Below are 24,160 nucleotides of genomic sequence, written 5' to 3'. Positions count from 1 at the left end.
CCCCTTCTGAACACCGCGCATCGTCACTGGTTATTTTCTCAAAGGTAAAAATGACAACTTTGCAAAAGCTGCAGCGTTTCAGTTTAACCCATATCATATGAGTGGATACACTGTTCGGAACACTTGAAAACAAAACATTATAGTGCATAAAATGAGTATTGAAATGAACCGAGGCTTTTTTGGGACCTTTTTCCATGGAACCGTATTCAAGGCACGCAGTTGCGTCATTCTCCTCTTAGGTCCAGCCCCATTAACGTCATGTCCAATAGGAACTCGACAAAGGCAGCAGGCCCCCGTACACACCTCCGAGAGAACCGCCCCGGCCACTCAGGAGCCAATCAGGAGAGACCAGGCAAACCTATATTCACCGGTTTCTCGCCGTCTCCAACTAGCATTTGAGCGGTGTGCTACACGACAATTTTTTAGTTCGGATAAGGCGCGAAACTGCTGAGAGACTTTCAGGTTTAGTCGGAAAGTTGATTTCGATGAGCTGTGGACTGTCAAGGCGTTTTTAGTATAACCGTATTTTATTAATAACTCGTTATTTTTAATTTGTACTTTTAGGCTCTATATTTTATATTTATATCCTCAAGACAAGACAGAGAGATATTTTAGTACTCAGAGCGGAGCAGCACTTTGAGCGGAAGAAGCCTGAAGGCATCTTAACTTCGAGCTTGATCATCATCATGGATTCGAGCGGCAAGGTAAGATGGTCTATCGCTACTAAAAAGGAAATGCGTGTCACTCACTGTGTCACACGGCGCCTTTAGAATTACTCTGTTAGTGAAGAAATCTGAATGAACGTGATCTCCTTTAGTGGGGCAGTCGGTGCCGTAACGTCGTTGTGTAACCTTGGCTACCAGGCACCACATTCTCCTGGCTTCGCGTTTCCGGCGAATTGCGGGCGAGGGGGCGGAGCCACGACGCGCACGTATCTCACGTCTCTGCCTTTGTCACGTCACCTATGGCGTTAGTGCGGAGTGGCACGTGAACGAGCTCTACTTCACACCGCTGGTGACTGAGTCCTGTCGGAGATCGGGGGGGGGAAGTCTTCATAGCCTGAGAATTACTTGATGATTTAATAGTATTAATGGGGAAGAAGTTCTTGGTTACACATTCCACCCAACTTTCCCCCCCACAGTGTTGGATCTCTTGACTTTACTGCATTAAAGTAATGTGGCCTGCAGGAATGTGAACTATGACACAGAAAATAGACTTGTCTAGGGCGATGCATTTCCTTCAACCGTGCCAAGATTTTTGTGACATCTCGCGACAGTCTCTTGCGATAACCGGTTCTGTCGGTCACATATTACCCAGAATGCTTGAGTACGGTCAATGATTGTGATGTCCTTGCTGCTGCGGTAGATGGAAGAACCCCATGCTGGGCTGTTGGCCACCAGAGACCACCTTGCCTTTGTCCAAGACAATTTACATTTGTTAAGACAGGTTCAGAAGTGTTCTGTAGGATATTCTAGCAGGAGTGGGATTGAGAGCAGGAACCTTGACAGGAGCACTATCAATCCCTACCCTACCAACTTGTCCATTGATCCCTGTGTGTCATTCTGGCAGGCGTGGGCTTCAAAAAAAAGTCTTGGTGTGTGGTTCTGAAGGATAAGGCCCAGGCTTTGGCTTTGCCTTGTACATCGGTCCACTGCGCTCTTGCGTGGCGCTCTACTGATCAGTGTCGTGAGATCATGACTGGTCTGCCTGTCCAACACCATTAACCTGTTTATATGGGCCATATTGTCATAGAAGTGTTTTACAACCCATCACACCCACATGAAGAATCCTACTCCAGTCCCCATTGACAAAGTCTAGGTTTTTGCGTGTCTGTGTGCCTGTGGGTGTGTCACAAGTATGGTACCTGTGTGCACATGTGTAAGGTCACATGAAGGTTTTTATCCCCTGCAGCCCTGCAAGAGAGTACAGTGGTTGGCAGTGCTTCCAACCACTGTGACTATACTAAAGTAAATACAAATGTATTTCTTACTCATTCTCTTTGAATGTGTAATGTTGCCCACAGCTTTAAGCAAAATGATCTCTCTTGAATTGTTAATATTAGCTTTAGCCCTGCCAAAAGCACCTGTTGTTTCCACAGGGCACTGCCCTGATGACTCACTATGAAGAAGCTGGTATGGGCATGGCTGTAAACTGAATTAAGCTTCAAGCCTGACTTAAAGGCCTTATTTTAATTTCATTACAATAATTGTTGTAAGTGCAGAATAAATCAGGCTTACACAGAAGCTTGTTCAGTACAAAGTTACATTTTACTCTACCTATCTAACAGGATGTTTTCTTTTTACTAAAGGAATTTGCGGTACTCTGTTTTAAAAGTGCAGTAAGTGTTTTGTCTGTCTGACATGTAGCCTTTTGGTCCCAAATATAGTCATCAGTTGCATTACTATTGTCCTCTGCTTCTTAACCAACGCAATGAAGGTTCTGGCGGTCGCTGTGTCTTTTCACTGTTGTGTCTGAAGGAGGGTGTTGTTGGTGAGGACCCACCTGAGTAAACAGAACTGATTAAAATTCTTGTGAGACATGACGCATTTGTGAGGGGTCTGTCTCCATCTTTCCCCCTCTGCCAAATCTTTTTTTTTTTTTTTTTTAAAAGTAGCAAGAAGGAAGTAATTGAGCAGCAGTGGAATCCCCCCCCCCCCCCCCCACTCATGTACAGCGGCATTAATCCGATTTCACCTTGGTTTTGTAAAAGCTTGGCACTTCGTCCTTCTGACAAATCTTAAATCTCTGACTATTCCAATTTTTCCCCCTTCGAGAGCCTTCATTTTATTATGTACAAGGCGGTGCAGCAGTAATGGCTGCTCTTTTCCACATGACTTCGCCATGGCTGTATGTCTTTTTGTGTAACTGTCAGTCTTGCCTAATGAGGTCTAATGACATTTATGTGAAAGTAAAAACTGAAGGGGATTAGGAATTGTGGGGAGAGCATAATTGAAAAGGGCAGATTAATTATGAAAAATACAGTACATCATTGCAAAGCAGCGGGAATGGCCTTCTGCTGGCTCGGGTCACTTGGCTTAGTTATTCGCATCCAATCGATGTGCTTAATGAGAGCCCTGTTTTTTCAGATGTCCTCTGAAGCAAAACAAGTTCTTCATTCTCCATCCAATGGGCTCAAATACCAGTGAAAGGATCCAGTGTGTATCTTTAACACATTTCTTACACGTTCAAGACTCATAGTGCATCTGCTTTCAGAGTTTACCTGTACAGTGACGATATGGGAACAGAAAAGCAGCTGTCCTCCAGGGGTTTGAACCTGTCACCCGTGGTTTTATACAAATACTGCAGGGTTTTTTTTTTTTTTTTTTTTTTTTTTTTTTTTTTTTTTTTTTCCCCCCCTCCCTTTTCCCCCCCCCACCAGCTGCATCCGTAGCACCATTGTGTACACAGCTAAGGTGGGATGATTAGCATCTCTGCAGGAAGTCACTGGCACACCTACTGCCAGCTCACAACCTTGTACTATGACCATAGCAGTAAAATCCAAGCCCTCTGCACTGGACTTCCAGGATTTCTAGGCTAGGAAGAAAGCTTCTGTAGGCGAAGACAATGAACAGTGCAGGTTCATGGAGACGACTCGTCGGAGAGCGTTAATTCAGAGATTGATTGTATTTCTGGTGGACAATAAATTTCCTCTGGGAACAATAAAGACATCCACCCTGATTGGTTGTATAGAGTCAGGCGAGGGGGGGAGCGTCAGACCACATCAAGTTTCCTGGTGAAATTCGAGGCAGGGAGCGAAGTGACGGTCTACTCCTGGCGCAGTTTGGCGCACAGATGGGGTGGGGTGTTAAACTGGATTTAGTTTTATGGCACCATGTTTTTTCCTGTTAATCTGCTGAGCTTGGGTTCCAAAAAAAAAAAAAAAAAGGGGAAGGTGCCCATAACTGGCTGTAAACACCTTTTAAAGAATAAAGTAAGTCAATGTTGGTATCTTCCAAAGAATATGATCCCTCATCAGTTTTGATGAAGAAATGGAGAAGAATCTCAGGAATCATCCAGCAGAGAAGTTTGGTACTTGTATAAATGACCAAATACCACACATAGTTGAGAACAGGAAAGACTTTTGTGTAAACATCCTGCCTGGCTTTAAGAACTTTTTTAAAACAACTACTCGGAGCATCTTGAACATGGGACGCTCCAGTTTGTTCACAGCGTCTTGCCCCATGGTTTCGTACAGCCTGACGCACAAGTGTTTCCTCTTCTGATCCTGGAAGTTGACGCTCCACTGAAGCTCATGTAACAGTCCCTTCACCGAAAAGCAACTGCTGACTCTTTCAGCAGCATTGCACCCAACCCTTTGAGACGGCACACAAAGGCCCCTTTCCCCTTAATTTCATCACAAATTCATAGTCTCTGTGCTCCCTGCTGATCAACGAGACAAAACAAAGCTCACGGTGACTCTGCACATCGCCTTGTTATATAAGCAGAGATTGTACAGCTAATTTACTTTACACAAGAGTTGCAGGGACAATGGCGCTGAGGTGTGAGCTGTCTTGGACAGGTGTTTGATGGCTTATTTTGGTGTTGCCACTGCTATCACCTATCTCGCTATGCTGTGGACCTCAGCTAGCCACGCGGCGCTGTCATTGTGACTCGGCAAAAAGTCACGCGCTCGCAAGCCGCAATGGAAAGAATGCAGGCCGTCGAAGCGTACGCGATATCTTTCACTTAGATGTAACTTGGATCCAGAGAAGTAAATAAAAAAAAAAAAAAAAAGCTTCACTTTAAAGGTGACCCACTACTGTAGAAACTAACTGCATTTTTTTTTATTGTTTTGACCATTAAAACGCATTACTACCCATCGTTAGCATACAGGTTTAGAGGCATTTAATACGAGATCAATTTTAAATCGACCCAAGGCCTCAAAATGTGTTCGGCACATTCAGTTCCGCATAGTGCTCGATTCTCGAGTAGCGCTGTGTTGCTCCAAGCTGGGACATGTCCACAGCCACACGATATGGATGTTCCAGCCTTTGGCAGGACTCCTGTTTCCAAGATTCGGGAGAGCCTCCAAAGTGTTGCGGAGGATGGAAGAACTGCTCCATGTGTACAATCGCACTTGGCTCACAGCCCCGGCGGGTAGGGTAGAGTTTAAAGTGTTGCTTACATCTGGTGCAGCGGTGTCTCGCGAAGCCCACCGATGTGGACAAACTAAACGTTTCTCGTCAAGGCTTCATGAGTCCGACCGAAGGTGGCCACCCTTGCGTATCCTTTTTTGGACAAAGGTAGCTGCTAAATAAAGGTCAATAAAGTTGGTTTTAAGGAAGCTGCCACTGCCAAACAGGATGGGTGTTGGATGTAGACGAGTTTGAGGTTGGGCAGGTTGTAAACTCGGAGATTGCTTTATTGGAATGCCTGCATTGCCCCCAATAAAGTAATTTTACTGAAACTGTATGACTGGTTTTCATGTGCCTTTTTGATTTTTCTCCATGTTTGCCGTAAGGATGTTTTCTAGCTGTTGCGATGCATGCTGGAGTGTACGGGTTGGGCTCCTTTAAGGACCTTCCCCGTGGCGCTTCGAAATCCCTGAGCGAACGCTGCGCGCACGCTGTTCTCGGACTTGTTAAACAACCCTGCTGCGGACCCAATGACCCCAGCTGTGCGCGCTCTCATTGGCCCGACAAGAGTCGCACGCTTGTACCAGGAAAACGCCCGTCTTCACACACATCTGCTCTTCCCCTCCCCCGACTGAGTGCAGAACAAAATCCACCTTCCGCTCCGTGCTGGAGCTGAGATGCAAAGGAAATCTGTGCCGAAATATCTACATCTGTCTGCATCTCTGCGTTCGTTCTTAATTCACTTGCTTCCAACGATGTTTCTTTTCAGGGCTCACGTGAACTGAATCGGAGCTCGGCATCAGTACTGGGGGGGGGGGGGTGTTATTTCACTCTGATCATCTCAGTAGGAAATGGGACAATTGCTGGGTTTGGGTTTGCTGTTGGACTTGTTCCTAAAGTGCCAGGATTCCGTTCAGGGATGTTTTCAAGGACAGCTGGCGTCGTCCCTCCGTGAGCCGTCTTTACCGGCTGCCGGGGAAGGGAAATCCACATTCCTCCCCCTCCACAGAATAAAAGGGTTCTCAGTGCCTTGTTTATATGAGCCCTCCCCCCGCACAAGATTGTGCTAGCAGTGCCCTGCGAGCTGGGCCCTGGGCGCGTGCGCGCACACCACCCACCCCCATTTATCGTCACTCCTAAACACGCCCCTCCTCAGTCTAAATGTGTAGCTCAGTGTGGCCCCATCCCCCATTTCCTTGCCACACACAGGGGTTCATTCCGTTCAGTCAGGAGTCGGGACCAGCCGACCAGCAAAGGAATGGGACTTCTGTAGGAGCAATAAAAGCACATCACGCTAGGTGATGGGCACACTACCTTTAAAGCCCCCCACCATGCATGGCATAATGGTGTGAGGAACTGTAGGTCGCTAAACATTGGAAATCACTGGAGGAAAGTGTCAGCTAAATGACTGCATGTAAAGTAGCGCAACCACAGCAGCATGAGCATGGACATCAAGGAAAGGCTCAGTGATGGAGGCACCAAAGCTTGGGGGGGGCGGGGGGTCAGTGAGTTCTACTGCTTTTCCCAGACCGTATTCAGTACAGTCTATGTGAAAGGAATATTTTCCACATGCTCCAAGTCCTCCAGCGCACTGGCGCCAAAGGTTTTGCGCAAGATGCTGTCTCTTTAAGAGAGAAACTGGATGCTTTAACCATATTTGGATGCTTTTGCCCGGAAGAGTATGATGTGTTCTAAGTGTGCCAATTTTTCAAACAAAACAATGGGTTTGCCCCTCACTGGTTACGGAACCAGGGATCACATGAAACGGTTACAGAACTGCAGAGATCCCCTCTGCACACCCAACTCCTTGGTGTGACGTAGCTTGTAGAAATGCGTGTGCCTTGGCGTCATTGCAGCCTGTTCCGCGTATTTCTGGAAACTGGCGATCAAGTTCGAGATGTGCAGAATCTGAGCCAGAATACTTTGAACAAGACCATAACCTCAAGCAGCTTCTTCCTTTACTCTTTGTGGCCTGTCTCCCAGATAAAGGGTCAGATCCTGAAAGGCCAATGGGTGTCCTGTTTCTAGTATGGGTCACTAGCGAGTTCAAAGTGCTCACTCCCGCCATGGAAGCTGCCAATGTGCAAGGTGATGAGGAGGGTTTCAGGCCCAGAGAATACAGAGTATTCTTAGCCATCTTGTCTGCCAGGACCCCCTTTTCTGGGACTGAATCGAGCGCAGAGGAACACGCATGGTGACTGACCGCAGGGGCAGTTTGGCTTGAGCCCCTTCCCCCCCTCCCAATGATAAGGTTTTGCTCATATTCAAATTTTGATTGACAGTTCTGAATTAAGTCAGCTGGTAACACGGTGGTTCGCGCTGCTGCCTGTCGACCAGAGGTCATAGGTTTGAATCTCACCTCCGGCTGTAGTACCTTTGTGCCAGGTACTTATCCTAAATAGCTCTGGTAAAATTACCCAGCTGTATAAATGGGTAAATAATTGTAAGGCACTTTGGAGAATAGCATCAGCTAAATGAAGAAATCAGTCAACTTGCTAATCTGTTTCAGGTTGTTCATAGATGCAAACATTTTAAAATGCAAAGAAATTGCAAACAATCCATTTTAACCACCTGTTTTTGTGTTTTGCAGCAAGTGACATGTCAGCTGATGCTGGCGGTGGGCACGGCCGTCATCGGCTCGCTGCAGTTCGGGTACAACACTGGGGTCATCAACGCACCTCAAAAGGTAAGGACGCTTGCAATGTTACGGGAAATGGGTGGATGGATTTACCCCTGTAGACATTTCCACCGTGAAGCCTGACCTGCTTGGGTCAGCCAAGGCACTCGGAGCTACACAGGAGAACAGCCTAATAATAGTTCTGGGGATCTTTTCCAAGTGCCCATGTGCTCCGAGACCATGTCAAATGTCTGAAGGCCATCAGATGTGCCTTCAACGTCATTCGAAAGGCCAGAGAAGTGACAAGAGTGCTTATTTTGAAGCATGTCAAAAAGAAACTAGTCATTAAGTTCTGCAGGGTTTTGATCTGGGTGTTATGTATTTATCCATTTATTATTACATAGCGTATGTGTCTCTCCAAAGTACATTACTATATCTGACACACTTATACACTTGAGAAATTTAGGGTATTTTGCAAAAGTTTACTGTAGCAGTTGTGCGGGGCTTGAACTGCTGAACTTGAGGTTCCAAGCCTACATCCTTTACTAATGGATATACAAATAAAGCCACATTCCAGACACCGGAACTAGGGGCAGTTCCAGTCTCTCACTAACTGTGCTGTGATCCGGTCGCACCTCGGTAGAGATTCGGGGAGGTCAGGGTCAACACTTCCTTCAGTGGGTGAGATGGATGTGTTGCTTCGGTTCATCTCATCACAGCAAGAAGTCATGAAGGTAGAAGTGGACTCTGATGTGCTGATTGGAAGAGCCATCTTTTTTGGGGGGCTGAGGGATTTGGATCTGCTGTTTCCCTCTAGTGGCACTCCCCTTGTTGGAGGCTGAGTAGTTCTTCAGACACCTCGCAGAGCCTTTTATTGACAAGGAGGAAGTTCCTCCAGTGTTCCTGGCCTTTAAATGTGAGGAAGTCCAGAACTGGGATTAGATGTTAAAATGGGATTAGATTGTGCAACCACGACTAACACGGATTAGGAAAGGAAAGGGCTGCACGTAAACATCTGACAGGTCTCCATCATGTGCTCCGTCTTATGTGAGCCACAGTTTGCCGAAACACAAATACAACTAAATCCGCCCTGTTTAAACCCCGGACTTCAACTCTGAACTATTATTCCCCACCAGCCTGCAGTGAAGGACGGTGTATCAGCTGGTGCAGGACTCAAAAGTAAAGACTTTGTCCATGTGTACATTCGGTGCTCAGAATGGTACAAACTTATTTCTCCTTGGAAGAGTTACGGGATGGGAGGTGTGTGCCCACCATGGTGAAACACTGTGCGTTGGGCCTGTATTAATTTGTTCTATACTTTTATATAATCGATGGAACCTGAGAAGGGCAATTAAAGGTATGTTTGATATGGAGGTGACGGGAACAAGCTTGGTGGGGGGAGTGGTTGGGACGACAGTGTTAAGTGGCACACTAATGCCACAGGGCTGCGGAGGCGCGTGACCTTGGGGAAGAGCGGCTGGGACACATTGTGCATTCCACAGGGAGCAGCCAGTCCACAGCCGTCCTGCTACTTGTTTGTCAACACCGGATCACGAGCTGGAGCTGGGGGCGGGAACTCGGCACTTGCCGAGCAGCTCACGGGACGTATAACAAAGTGCTGTGCTTCCCCCTACCGGCCAGGCATGGACCTGAAGGCATTGCACCACAGGAACTTGTGAAATATTTACATGTATTTCAGTCGAGCTGATGCTTTGCTCCAAAGCAGTTTAGTGTTTGGTTATTTACCTTTCTCAAGGGTACAGCTGTAGGTGACGTTCGAAACTGCAACCTTTTGGATCCGAAGGCATCAGCTTCCCCTGCTGTATTATGACTAGAGAGGAATTCTTGCAACAAGGAATGCCCCCCTCCACCCCAACCACTTCCACCTTTAAGCTGATATCCAGTGGGGTTTTTCAAACCTGTCTTCATGTTTGCTGAATCACGGTCTTTCTTCTCCCTTAGATTATTGAGATGTTCTACAATGAGACCTGGTTTGACCGCTACCAGGAGCCCATCACTGAAAATCAGCTCACCACCTTGTGGGCCATCTCAGTTGCCATCTTCTCCATCGGGGGCATGCTTGGGTCCTTCTCCGTGGGCCTCTTTGTCAATCGCTTTGGCAGGTATGGTGAGCCGTCGACCTTGCGCCCCATTCTTTCCTCCCAGATTTAGCCCTCTTTGTGCCTCCAAGTGAGAGTGATGTTGACTAAAGGAGCATATCTGATGGCCCAACTTCTTTACCCCACTGCAGGAGAAACTCCATGCTCTTGGCCAACTCCCTGGCTTTCATCTCTGCTGCCCTCATGGGCTTCTCCAAGATGGGAGCCTCCTGGGAGATGCTCATAATTGGCCGTTTTGTGGTGGGGCTCTACTCGGGACTGTCCACTGGCTTCGTGCCCATGTATGTGGGGGAGGTCTCACCCACCGCACTCCGCGGGGCCCTGGGAACCCTCCACCAACTGGGCGTTGTCATTGGCATCCTTCTGGCTCAGGTAAGGGTAACAACTATGACATCCTACCTCCCATAACTTTCCTCTTGAACAGCTTCTTTGGAATATCATTTATGCAGTTCCTAAAACCCACTGTTTACATAGCAGTGGGAGCACCTGCATGGCTAAAGACACCTCAGCAAAGGGGCTCTCATTCTTCTAAAAGTTTCTTTCTCTGAGATGTACATTGCTTTGGAGAAAAGCGTCTAAATGAATAGATGTAAATGTAAAAGCTACCCCGGGGGGCGGTGCAGTGGTGCAGTGGGTTGGACCAGGTCCTGCTCTCCAGGGGGTCTGGAGTTCAAGTCCCATTTGGGGTGCCTTGCGATGGACTGGTGTCCTGTCCTGGGTGTATCCCCTCTCCCTCCAGCCTTACGCCTTGTGTTGCCAGGTTAGGCTCCGGCTCCCTGTGACCCTGTATGGGACAAGTGGTTTCAGACTGTGTGTGTGTGTGTGTGTGTGTGTGTGTGTGTGTGTGTGTGTGTGTGTGTGTGTGTGTGTGTGTGTGTGTGTGTGTGTAAAAGCTACCCTGCTTCCAGTGGTCTAACAAACCTTTGCAATGTACTCCCTTCCCATCAGGTGTTTGGCATTGAGAGCATCATGGGCAATGCCACCTGGTGGCCCTTGTTACTGGGCTTTACCTTCATCCCAGCCCTGATTCAATGTGGCCTTTTGCCGCTGTGTCCTGAGAGCCCGCGCTTCCTGCTCATCAACCGCAACGAGGAGAACAAGGCCAAAAGCGGTAAGTCTTAGCCTTAAGTCAGCAGCGCACATGGCCACAAACTACAGAACCAATGTGTGCCAGGCACACGCAGTATTCATAACGTACACCAAAGGTATGTGGAATAGGACTCTTTCACACTCCTCAGAGTTTACCACAATCACTGACTGGTTGCACCCTCCCGTACCTCCCCAGTGCTGAAGAAGCTGCGTGGCGCCACGGATGTGAGCGCTGATATGCAGGAGATGAAAGAGGAAAGTCGGCAGATGATGCGGGAGAAGAAGGTGACCATCCCGGAGCTGTTCCGCTCGCCATTGTACCGCCAGCCTATTCTGATCGCCATCGTTCTGCAACTCTCCCAGCAGCTGTCAGGCATCAATGCTGTGAGTGTCACTCTGGTCCTCAGTTCCCAAACATGCATGCACGCAGTTCACACATCACTCGCATATAGTGAGTGATTCCCTACATAGCTCAAAAACTAGACAAATGTCCATATTTTAAGAATTTAAAATGCTATCTGGTTTACAGTCTATGGGATCAGTGTTTCTACAAGCTTAGTGAAAAACTGATACTTGCATGCAGACAGAACAACCATGTATTTGGCACACAGTTTACCCTGGTATATGTCATTCCTGCTAAATGTGACACCTAGTCTTTCTCTCTCCATCTTTCAGGTGTTCTACTACTCCACAGACATCTTTACCAAGGCTGGGGTGGCACAGCCGGTCTACGCCACCATCGGTGCCGGGGCAGTCAACACAGCCTTCACTGTGGTCTCGGTAAGTCGCAGGAAGGAAGTCTGTTGCAAATGCCTAACCGTCCAAGGCCTTAAGTGTCTTTACATAGTTGTTGACTTCAGTGATCCAGCTGGGGTTTCATGGAATGGTCCTGTGTCCATTACTACTGGATTAATTCTGCAATTTGATATGTTGGGCAACTATAACATGGAGGGGGTGTTGGCTGGACAACAGCTTTTTGTAAATGACAAAAGTTCCTTCAAGGACTGTTTGACTGTGGAAGTGACCTCTAACTCCTGCTCTCTTCCAGCTGTTTGTAGTTGAGCGTGCCGGGAGACGATCCCTTCATCTCCTGGGGCTGCTAGGAATGGCTGGCTCTGCTGTCCTGATGACCATTGCGTTGGCACTGCTGGTACGGGCCTCTAATCTGTCCATTAATTTACAAAAAAAAGAGGTCAAAGGCTTGATTTTCATTCCTTAATGACAAGCAGTATTCATAAATTTGGTTTATTTCCTCCACAGGAAACATTAACGTGGATGTCATACGTGAGCATCGTGGCCATCTTCTGCTTCGTGGCCTTCTTTGAGATGGGCCCGGGGCCCATCCCGTGGTTCATTGTGGCCGAGCTGTTCAGTCAGGGTCCCAGACCTGCGGCGATCGCCGTGGCTGGGTGCTCTAACTGGACGGCCAACTTCATTGTGGGCATGTGCTTCCCATACGTTGCGGTGAGGACCTTCATCTACATCAAACTGGCGATCCAAACTGAAGGGGGTCTGAGGTTCAGACTGATAAAGGGCTAGAGGCATTGACACAGGCTGTATTTCAAAGCATGCACTGATACTGTTTTGTACACAAGCTACATGTTTTCCAAAATGACCAAAGCAGTTCCACAGAACTTGGATACATTGCATGGTGGTGCAGCAGGTAGTGCTGGTGCCTTAATGCTTCTGGGCATAGTCATCTCACTGTGGAGTTTCCATATTCTCCCCATGTGCATGTGGGTTTCTTCCATGTGCTCTAGTCTTGCCCCACAGTCCAAAGATGTGTTTCATGGGAACTGATGAGTGTGAATTGCCTGTTCTACATTAACGAATGTGTGACTGCCCTGCAATGTGACTGCCCACCAGGGTGTACCCTTGCTCACACATGCTGCTTCTAGGGTAGGCTAGGATATATTGCCCACCATGACAGATAGCAGGGTGTGCTTGAGTCTCCTGAGTTGAGGGGCCTTGCAAAATTCCCAGGGTTTAAATTTGAATGAAGGCATATTCATAGTTTAACATGTAACGTGTAATCAAGTTACCATACAGCAACAATCCCATTATTACTTCTAAAACTGGCTTAGACATCTTATTTAATGTAGAATGCCTAGAGAGGTGGGCAGCCACTGGCCCTTGGACCCCCGGAGGTTTTTTCCCCCTCAGTTTTCAGGTTGGGAGTTTTTGCTCCTTTCCTCTGAGGACAGTAGGCATACTTATAGCACTATAAAACTACTATATTATGATAATCTGTAGTCAACTGTCTTTGTTTCTTTGTTCTGATTTTTACTTATTTTTCTTGCCTTATGCCTGTGTTAAAGCACTCTGTTACTGCACGAGAAGAACGCTCGATAAAAATGAATTGAATGTGTGTTCCCTTGCTTCTGTACGTTGTTCTGAACTTGTTCCTCTTCTCTGCAGAACCTGTGCGGCCCCTATGTCTTCATCATCTTCACTGTGATGCTGCTCGGCTTCTTCATCTTCACCTACTTCAAGGTGCCAGAAACCAAGGGGCGGACGTTCGACGAGATCTCATCAGGCTTCCGCCAGACAGCGGCCTCGGGTGCCGAGAAGCACTCCCCAGAGGAGCTCAACAGCCTAGGTGCCGATTCCCAGCTCTGAGTGGCTGAAGGAGCACATTCTGGATCAGAACTACTGATGGACTGACAGCACTGGTCACAACTCATTTCTGTTCAGTAGAAAAGGAAGAATCAGCCTATTTAGTTTGTTTCCCTCTTTGCTGTGGGGGGAAAAAGAAAAAAACTTGATCGGGACCAGGGTGGGAGGTGACTTTAAGGAGTATTCAGCCTTTTTTTTTTTTTTAATCTCTAATCTTTTGAAGGAGGATTGATTTCCATGTCTTCCTTCCTTAGAGCTTTGAAGAGCAGCACCGTTACAATTGGCGCCCACATCTTTCGCAGCTTTGCTCAGTTGGTTCAGTTTTGCAGTATATTTTCAGCACTCCGCCTTTCCAGATCCATAAGGTTTTTGTTCTTCTCGACAGTTGAGGAAGCAGACCTATTTATATTTACTATTTATTACGCAACTTACACTGCTCAAGACTTCATTTGCTTTTTTCAAATGATGTGATTTTTTTTTTTTTTTACAAAATACTGTTTCACATTCTTAGCTGTATGAATTAATATTTTAAACATTTGCTTGTTTGTATAACTTGTCCATGAAATGAACTAAAGCCTGCTATGATGGTGTGTTACCATTTTACCGTTGAATCTGTTACATATAGCAGGGTCTCTGGGGACCACTGTTTAGTTTTACTGTTTCAAAACAATTTTTTAAACATGTTTTGGCAATTTTTAAGGAATGTTTTCATGGTGGGGTTTTTTTTTTTTTTTAAAAAAAAAAAAAACTGAAGTGATCCTTCAGCCTCTGTTTCAGGGCAAAATGAGGATTGGGTTTGGCCTCTGCCCCTGCAGCTCACACCTTTACAACACCCATACAACCTTGTATTTGTTATGAAACTGCTAATGGCAGCACAAGCCACATTGAATGTATGAGGACTTTCTACTACGTTAAGAATGCAGAGCAGCGGTTCTGGACACAATATGCAACTGTCAAAGTCACCAGCAAATGAATGAAATGCTGTACATGAATGTAAGCCCCTTTGCTCCCAAAGAGGGAGGGACCAAACGTATGCACTGTCTAGCCTTTCCAGACTCTTCCCAGTGTCCTTCGTAGGTGGAGGAACACTGTGACCCCCAGTAACTGCACTGACCTCAGGACAGGACAACATGCAGTGAGACATGTAGGAGGGCGCGCAGTTGCGAGATGGGTTTCAGGGCAGTGTTCGGTTTTCTTTCTTATACCCGCTAACGGCTGTGTTACTGACTGTTCCAAGTCCCCCAAACCATCATAATGAAATGTCTCCAACCCAATGGACACTTGATGTTGTATTCAGGTGTGGACATAAGAGGACTATCTCTTACCTCCCCCTCCCCCAGTCCAGTTTCCCTTAAGAGACTGAAAATACTGTGATTTGTACCACCTTTTAGCAATGGGGAAACTCGAAATTTAGTAGCACCAAAGATGCAGATATGCCTGTGTTCATTTCTGAAAGTAAACAAACGTCACCGTATTAGCGGAGTCAAACCCATCGTTTTATCATCCACAGAAAATTGACTGAAACTAATTTTAACTGTCTATACAGCTTGCACCGTGTGTATCGTGTTTATCAATCCAGACATCACCCCCAAACACTTGTAAATAGTATAAACAGTGTGAAATACAGGTAGAGTAAGACAAAGCAAAAACGGTTTTGTAGACGGATGTGAATAGAACAGCCTTTTTGTACAGCACTTTTTTTTTTTTTTCTTGTAGTTCCAGGTTTCCATTTCTGCCTTTCTCTTTTGTAAATGTGTGTTTAACTGCAATTCCACTTTTACTGCTGTCGATGAAGGATATTTGGATATTTATTAGATGTGTAATTTATTAGTTTATTTTTCAATTTGGGTGTATAAATAAAAGAAAGCAAACCTTTGTACAGAGAGCAAAGGCAAAGAAAGATCTTGAGTGTTAAAATGTGCCAAGTTTTTTTTTGTTCTTTTGTAAGATGCAGTATGGTAGTCGGGTGTTTCAATAAATACAAAACACACATAAAAGGTGTCGAGGTGTTTTTTTGGAGGGGGGTTTGGTAACTAACTGGCTAAGACGGTCTGTATCGGCAGGTTGGAATTTCAAATTTGCACTGTTAATAACCATAGAATATCGGCATCTATTGCTGCCATGACCCCATTGTTTATTCCGTATGGTATGTGACAGTGGTGCTGCGGAGCATGAAGCAGCTGTGCCTTGTCCTGTGCGGATGGTGGTAGAAAATCTGTGTGTAACACCACCAGCTTGTGGCCACAAGAGGACAGTACTGACCAAGCATTGCATCTCACATTTTCCTTTGGAGAAAATTCAGCTAGATGACTACAAGTAAAGGGGGACATGGTGACACAGTGGCATGGTGGGTTGGGCTGGGTCCTGCTTGTTCTCCAGGGGGTCTGGGGTTCGAGTCCTGCTTGGGGTGCCTTGAGATGGACTGGTGTCCTGTCCTGGGGGTGTCCCCTCCCCCTCCAGCCCTACTCCCTGTGTTGCTGGGTTAGGCTCCAGCTCCCTGCGACCCCCTGTGGGACAAGCAGTTCAGACAGTGTGTATGTGACTACAATTAAATTATGTTAAGCTGCTGACCATTTTTTCAACCCATTTTACAGCTGAACAGTTTTATTAGCGCAACTTAGAGTAAGAACCCTGTACAAGGATACTAGAGCTGGAGGTGAGATTCAAACCTGCAACTTTTGGGTCCAAAGGGAGCACCTGTAACCCCTATGTTACCTGCTACCCTGTTACATGTTAGTGGACACACACTCCCTGGTCACAACCAAATACCCACAAACAACTTATAAAAACATTGTGAATGTATATCAGTGTAGTTAGAAATCTCTATTAAAGCCACCTCCAGCTAAATATCTAACCGCCTAAAAATGAATCTAAATTTCCAAAAACCTAAGCACCTCCAGCTAGATATTTCTATAGATATTTCTACAAAAATGACCTCCTGCATGATACAGATGCAAAAGAGGGTATCGCAAAATATTTTATCTAGTTCCACTGTTTCAGAGAAATACATGAACGTGATGAAAAAGTGATGCAGTACATACGGCAGCAACCAAAAAAAGGGTACGACTGCATTGCAGGGGTCTGCATGAAGCAGTAGTAATTAACTATAGACAGTATGGAGCTTGGGTGCACGGTGGCGAGGGGCTTGGCCGGGTCCTGCTTTCTGGCGGGTCTGGGGTTCGAGTCCTGCTTTGGGTGCCCTGCGATGGACCGGTGTCCCATCCTGGGTGTGTACCCTTCCTCTCCAGCCCAGCGCTAAATGGTTAGCCTCCGGCTTGCCGCTACCCCACTTAAGACAAGTGCTTTGAGACAGTGCGCGTGTGTGTATGGAGTTGTGCACCCACAGAAATGCTTTACTGACCAAGCCGCCAACGCACAGATACCAAAACGGTCACGGCCACAAATAACGCCTCCCACCTCACCACACACATCCCCAGCGCTCATTCTCACACATCTGGCAGCAGGCCTCAAGCCAAGCCACCAGCCCTTCATATCAGAGCATAAAATCACAGCAAAGATCAGAGCCCTGTTGCACCACACCAGGAACCTGTGATGTTTAAGTCATGAGATGTTCATTATTAAAAATAGTAAGAAATGGACACTCAAGCTGAAAATAACTGCAGACAGAAGAGTCTGTTACAGCTCAAACAGTGCTGCTCCACTTCTAAAACACACCGAATCCAAATTGCTCCAGCAGATACTTTTAATAATGATCTAGTCCAGTTTTGATCACCAGTATAATTGTTAAGCCATTATAATAGTTAGCAAAAACTCGACAGGTTTTGTGGAGAGCACCGTGCCGAAACAGCTTACAGGTCGACGCTACACCGAAAAGACAGCAATAAATAAAACCTGTAGAGTTTCTGATAAAACCAATAAAACCAATGAAAAAAAGTCAAGCTCTACTATCGAGCAAAACGCTGGGTTTGCGACAACCAGAGGAGGGATATATTGGATAGGAGAACACTTAACATTGGCGTGAGTACAGAGGTCGACCTTGAGGAAATCCAAAGCCACAAGCGGGCTTGAATACACATAACAAGCCACGAATGAATAGAAGGCCTTCATAGAAACCCAAAATGAGTTGCAACGGGCACCACACCTCTTGCGATGTGTGTTCTGGACACCTGCTGACTGACAATACACACCGAGGAGTGTGCCAACCACCTGGTTCCACCGTGCTCCTGGAGGACCCCAGGTGACTGGAGGTGTCACCATGGGCAACGATGGAGACGGAACACAGGAAATCTCACCAAACTATGAGAGCACTGACCATTTTGTGCCCTCCAGGGCCTCCTCACCGCTGTTGTGTGGATTGTTATGTCCCAGGGGACACTGCTTCCTTGTGTATTACTCAACTGGGAAGACCTTTGAGACCTTAAATGTTCTAAGCTGGACAAGCTCAGCGGCCAAACGCGAAGACACCTGCTCTCTGATTCCGCTATGCTGAGCGCGGTATTGGCATCAGGGCAGAAACGCTCAGCCTGTCAACAGTGGCTCCATCAGGGAGAGGTTCTACACATAGGCGCCACGGGGTCTGTAGCCACCACGACTTGGCGATATTGCCCATGCTGTCAGCCCCGTTCAGGTGGAGTCGCTTGATTTATTGGACCTGCTCGCCTCTGAAGGCCATGTGCTTTCAGTGACCTCTGGGTCTTTCTGTGAATGTTGGAGACTGTCAGCTATTTCCTGTTCAAGTTGGTGAATAAAATATGAAGTGGCAGGTCTGTTGCTGACTATCGAATAAGCGGCAGCTCGGAGCAGTCTGCAGAATCAATGGCGCGTCAAGGCAAATTTTAATACTATAATTTACAAATCTGGACTGAAGACTGCTGCAGGCGCTGAGCTCGGGTGCTATTTAAAGGCAGAAAATGCCACTAGGAGATGTGTTGAAGGGAGGCACTCTTGAAAAGCCACTATAGGACTTGTGGTCAACAGTGGGTGAACATCATCAGTCCACTTTGAATGCGTTTAGTAGGAACAATCACAGTTACATTAATAGCAGTAATAAAAGGAGGAAAGCAGTCCCTTTATCGCTGGAGGATGTTCACAAAGTTTTTGTTGTAAACCGAGAGAATGCAGCAGTGTTTACAGAAACTATTCAAACTCTTTGCTAACCAACCGTGTTAAAGGAAATTAAATCGTTGGCTTGGACCCATGTGCGTTGAGGATGCTAGTAACAAACAAAGTGGCCTGTGTTCCGATGGGTGGGAGTGATGGCTGGGGCCAATGCCCCTTGTTCATGACAGCAGCTATGGTCTCCAAAGATCTCACAAGTCTGTCTGAAATGCACAAAGACAGGAGTGTTAGGGTACCCAAAAAAACAAGTTGTTTGCTGAGTCAAAAGTTGGCTTGTTCAATGGAGGAGTTATGCACAGGTTTCTTCTCCATGTTTGAGGTGCGAGAACCAGCCAATTAGCTATCTATTTATAGCGATGTCCTCTATGACTGGAAACCCTAAATGCAGGGACAGTGATATCATCAGTTTTAACATTACATCACCTGCAAAGGGCCTTGGTGTTCATTTAAACCCCATATCAACTCTGTCACTAAGACTTGCTTATTGTACCTGAACAACATTTCTACATTAAAGCACTTTCTCTGGGCTGGACATGGAGAAGTTAGTTCAATTCTAGTAAAGATGGATTGTTTGGATGGACGACCAAGTGTGCACAAAGCCAAAGACACCAATATCACGGATGAAGAGGATTAAGTTGTAAGAGTTACTTCATGATGATGTGACACCCAAATTTTGCTACAAAATTTATACGAACATGAACTCACTGAGTCTAAAATGAATTTTTCTTGGAATTAATGTTTTTGGACCAGCATCATCAACTGGAAGGAGCCAGGTGCACAAGCCTCACCTGACCCAAGGATCACAAATGGATCTACTGGAGCTTCAGAGGAGCTGTGTGATCTTCTGGCTCAAATGCCCAAAGCCTGCTGTGGAATCAGTGCACTTCAGCCGTGCACTCTGTCCCCAGCCGCTACAATGTGGAAAGAGAAGCACAGGATGCTGCCCCATAGGTAACAGTTCCCTCAACCCCACAAAAACTCCTTAAAGTCATTAGCATTTTCTCCATTCTGCCAGCTGCTACTGAGAGTACAGAGCCATCTCTCAGAAATTGAACCTGGTGTAAATGTCCTTTTCTTGCTGAGGGAAAAAGAAATTACTTTCCAACGGAGATGATGTGCTGCACATGAAATAGCGCAGAGATCTGGAAGTTTATCAGTAGTCATCAGCTGTGTCAGAATAGCTGTCGCCAAACCAGGAATTCAGGGAGGACCTGTTAACGCTGTTCAGTTTGTTTGTGTGAAGGAGGCAAGAAAGCGTCATGTTGTGTCCAGCCCACTCTCAGATCTCGCTGGATTGCCGGTTTTACTGAAACACACTTGAGTTTTGACAGGATTGCTGTTCCCGATGAAGAAAATAAGAAGCAAGGCTCAATTTTTTTGTCCATCAAATTGCGACACACAGAACTGGCTGCTGACAAAGTGCAACATCAACAGGCATTTTTCGTTGACGTTAATGGCTATTATTCAGCTGACTACCACCGCAAACTACGGTGATCATTGCATCAACACGTGAACACAGGCCTATAATGTTCATTCTGCAAGAACAAGCGAAGATACAGCATAAGATGTGTGATATGAAAGGCAACAATGAATGAAGAGGTGAAGAGGAATGGAGCTCCTCTGTTCCACTGTGACAAGAGCGGTCATGTCTCTCGCTGCCTATACTGATTCTACTTACCTACTTAGTGTAACCAGTGTAACTTGGGCTTCACTTATTTTTAGACCTGCACTACTTGTGTGTTTCTACTACACACATAATTTCCTCTAAAGCAACATATGGAATTGATCATTACACACCTGTTATGTCACATGAGAAACACTGATCCTCTCTAAATAACCCTTCCGTGGTAAGACTAAGGGACAATGGCTTCATTTACTCTCAATCAGCACTGTAGACCTGTCAAAGATGCAATCAAATTTGGCATAAAACTGCTGAAGTAGAGAACTGGAAAGGGTCTCCAATTCCAGAACTTCTTTTGCTCTTCACACATTCTTTCAGACCCATTTACTTTCTCAGGATGAAAGCAGAGCAGCATCTGCCAAATAACCAGAAAATAAGACGACTGCGGGTCCGAGCTCCATGTGTTTGGATGTGGATGCCCTACCCTTGCTGAAGACACTGGGGAAGGAAACAGAGCTCCTTCATCAGGAGGTCCCTTCAAGGCACATTGAGGAGGGAGGAGAAATGGAGCTCAGCTAAAGGTCATTCTCCGATACACTTGGTTGATCAGGCGCCTGCCGGGAATAACTTTCAAAGGGAACCCAGTCATAAAAGCCATCGTGCATTTGATTTTTAAGTAAAAAAAGGGAATTGACATCTTGCCGTGAGACTATAACATAATACACCCCACTATCTCAATTCCAATTATGTTGTGCAATTCAGCTCTTTTATCAAGCAAAGCTGATGAAAGGGAAATTTAAGAAGCAATGAACACTGGAAGGAAATTTGTTGAGAAATACCTTGTGCTCCTCCTTTTTTTGTGACATTAATCATAGTGCCCGGACAGCATCCATCCCTAGAATTCAAAACAGTTTATCCAAAAGGAGAGTATTAAGAGTAAAGGCAGAGGTATTTGAGTAAGCTCTGAGGTATTTGACAGATTATGTACAGGAAAGACATTTCTGAGCCTTTCCACACCTTGTTTTGCCTTCGCTTTCAGATGGAAGCATCTGGGGTGGCACGGCGGGTAGCAGTGCTGTCTCACAGCATCCGGGTGGTGCGAGAGGCTGTGGGTTTGATCCCCTCAGTTTGTGTGGAGTTTGCATGTTTGCTCCCTGTCTGTGTGGCTTTCTTCTGAGTGCTCTGGTTTCTTCCCACAGTCCAAAGGCATGCTCTTCAGGTCCTCCATAGTGTGTGAGTGACACACAGAGAGAGAGAGAGAGAGAGAGAGAGAGAGTGTGTTCTACTGATGTATGGATGAGTGACCCAGTGTAAGTCACCATGGTGAATAAGGTCTATGGGCTCATAACACTACATCGAGTTCATTGGCAGTTGCTTTGGAGAAAAGTGTCTGCTGATTAAATGAATCTAAGTGGTGCACTGTGCTGCTACATGGCTGAATTACACAGTAAAAGATCACATAGAAGACAGGTTAGTTATCAGCACAAAGCTCCTTGTGAACTGAATCTTGTCATGAAGAACCATTCCAATAACTGTGACTTGGTGGTAGGCTCTTTGGGGGACAGACTAAGATGCTTAAGTTAAGAATCATCTGAATATCTCCTGAATTTAGATCTAGGAAGTCAGTCAACAGAAGGAAGAAGATTTATGCAGCAGCAGAGGACCATATCATATCCCAACAGGGCTGTGCTGTGAATCTGTCAAGGGACAAGCGTTCAACTGGAAGGAGCAGGTCATTCCTTTCCATGACTTTGTGAACACCTGGATTCATGATTCGAACCAACATATCTGATCCCCTTTTACACCTTCCGCTTTCTTTGGATTCAGTCAGCCCTCTCACTTTTCTAAAATTGGAGACTAGTGATGTATCTAACCCTGATCGCACACCATGTTTTACACTCGGAGTAGGAGTCGGAGAAACACTGTAACCTCTAGCCTATTTTAAGAACAGACATCTACGTAATAAATGACTCGTGACAGCGGGATTGAAATGCAGCGATGTTGCTGAGCATTACTTTGGCGCACATGGGCGGAGGGAGGTGGAAATAAGCCGATGCCTTTTGTTCCAGATGAAATACCACCAGCACCGGGACACAAATAAACCTGCTGGGGAAAAATTCCAAAGGTCCATGGGAGGAGAACTTTGGAATGTGACCAACAAGTAAGAATAAAAAGTGTTTGAATGCAAAGCCTAAAAACACGTTCAAGTTGAGCACAGCAAAGGGGGGGGGGAGCCGTGGTGCTCAGGGGCATCCTGAAAATGAATAAATTCCTCTCATAGGCCACTTAACCTGCTTGCTAAGAATACAAAATTAATTTATGGCTCGCGTCTCTTGTTACATCATTATGTTAATGAAAAGAGGAATTTTGCATTGATTAGAAACATTACATGTTAAGTCAGGATTCTTAATGCAGAACCAGAAGTCAAAATCAAAATGTACTTCAGTCCTGGAAAAGCAAGTACCCATCTTATAGATCTCGCAGCCCTTCTACATTTATTACATTTACATTTATTTACTTAGACGCTTTTCTCCAAAGCAACTTCCAGTGAACTCTATGCAGTGTTATCAGCCCACACACCTTGCTCACCGCGGTGACTTACACTGCTAGATACACTACTTACACTGGGTCACTCATCCATACATCAGTGGAACACACTCTCTCTGTCACTCACACACTATGGGGGGAACCTGAACAGCATGTCTTTGGAGTGTGGGAGGAAACCAGAGCACCCAGAGGAAACCCTTGCAGACACCACACAGACCGAGTGGAGATTGAACCCACGTCCTCTTGCACCACCCAGGCGCTGTGAGACAGCAGTGCTTATCAAATCAAAACTGAGTTCCCCGACAGGACCAGGACCTCTACTGACCGACCGACCGCTCTTTAGTGCAGGTTCCTGGTCATAATGAGCTACATCATCTGCTCTGCAGGGAATCGGGCTTCTTAACTGTGCACATATGGTGAATGACGCTATAGAGAGACAGCGTTTAGAGGAGGGAACTCAGCAGCCTTGAACTCTTTAGATCACTGTCAAACACTTTCTAATACACCTTTTAAAAATGCTCATCAACACTTCGGGAGCAGCATATAGCAACACCTTTTACACTGACCTCCCACTGCAAATGCTGAGAGGTCCAAGTCAACTCGGATCTAGAGTCCATCACAGTGCAATTACCACAGGACTGAAAGTGACATAAGGAAGCATAGTAATTGTGTGTTCTGCAAATGTCTGGGCTGATTCAACAAATTTTCATATTTGGGTTGACAATTTATATGAATGCAGATGTCATGCCCCCACTCCCACTCAACTCTGAGACACCTGCAGCTGATCAAGGAATGGGGCATGAAGGGCAGCACCAAACACGACTCAGCCTACTTGATCTGCTGCGTCAGAGCCTGTTGTTCTCGACTGCCTCCATGTTCCCTGTTCCCATGTCTGCCTGTCTGCCTCTTTGCCTTCATCTCCCTGGTTTCCCCGACCCACGGCTTGTTTTCTGACTTCGACCATTGGATTCTTCCCGAAACGACGTTCGCTCCTCGTTGACTCTGCCTATTTCTTGACCACGAGATTTCACCTGCCCCTTCAATAAAACCTGTGCACCTGCAGTTGGGTCTGTCGCCTCTCTGCCGTGTGGTGACCATGACAGCGGATAGACGTTCATTGAAGAGATTTTGATTCACTTCTTTGTCAAGGGCAAAATGTTGAGAATATGGAAAGTCAGTTGTTGAACTACAAATTGAGTTGATTCACCAATAAACGAGTATCGGCCGGAATATGTAACACTAAGAGTTTAAATAGAACAGAACTGATGGAAACCACCGGTAAAGATACTGCTTACCTTGTCTGAATATTCAACTTGGAAGGTATTTCTCAGACTCATGGACATTCTCAAACTCAGCTGCAGCAAGTATGATGGACCCAACAAACTGTGTAACGGTT

At 46.1% G+C, this 24,160-nt stretch overlaps 1 protein-coding gene across 1 annotated transcript; it reads left to right on the top strand.

Annotated features, from left to right (window-relative positions):
* Positions 1–380: 380 nt before the first annotated feature.
* Positions 381–15,514, top strand: slc2a1b (solute carrier family 2 member 1b). The gene is made up of 10 exons (XM_029247641.1): positions 381–704; positions 7,666–7,761; positions 9,655–9,815; positions 9,944–10,184; positions 10,761–10,923; positions 11,098–11,285; positions 11,577–11,681; positions 11,950–12,051; positions 12,162–12,365; positions 13,320–15,514. Exons 1-10 carry the CDS (start codon positions 687–689, stop codon positions 13,518–13,520), a joined length of 1,479 nt encoding a protein of 492 aa, XP_029103474.1. The 5' UTR covers positions 381–686; the 3' UTR covers positions 13,521–15,514.
* The last annotated feature ends 8,646 nt before the right edge of the window (positions 15,515–24,160 follow it).

The sequence above is a fragment of the Scleropages formosus genome, chromosome 22 (assembly GCF_900964775.1).
Source record: "Scleropages formosus chromosome 22, fSclFor1.1, whole genome shotgun sequence".
NCBI lineage: Eukaryota > Metazoa > Chordata > Actinopteri > Osteoglossiformes > Osteoglossidae > Scleropages > Scleropages formosus.
This window is presented reverse-complemented; position numbering and strand designations above follow the sequence as displayed.

What these genes read in the sequence shown, in the direction of transcription:
- slc2a1b (XM_029247641.1), top strand. An exon ending in GGAGAACAAGGCCAAAAGCG is followed by an intron (nt 10,924 to 11,097) that starts GTAAGTCTTAGC and finishes GTACCTCCCCAG; the next exon opens with TGCTGAAGAAGCTGCGTGGC. An exon ending in AGCTGTCAGGCATCAATGCT is followed by an intron (nt 11,286 to 11,576) that starts GTGAGTGTCACT and finishes TCCATCTTTCAG; the next exon opens with GTGTTCTACTACTCCACAGA.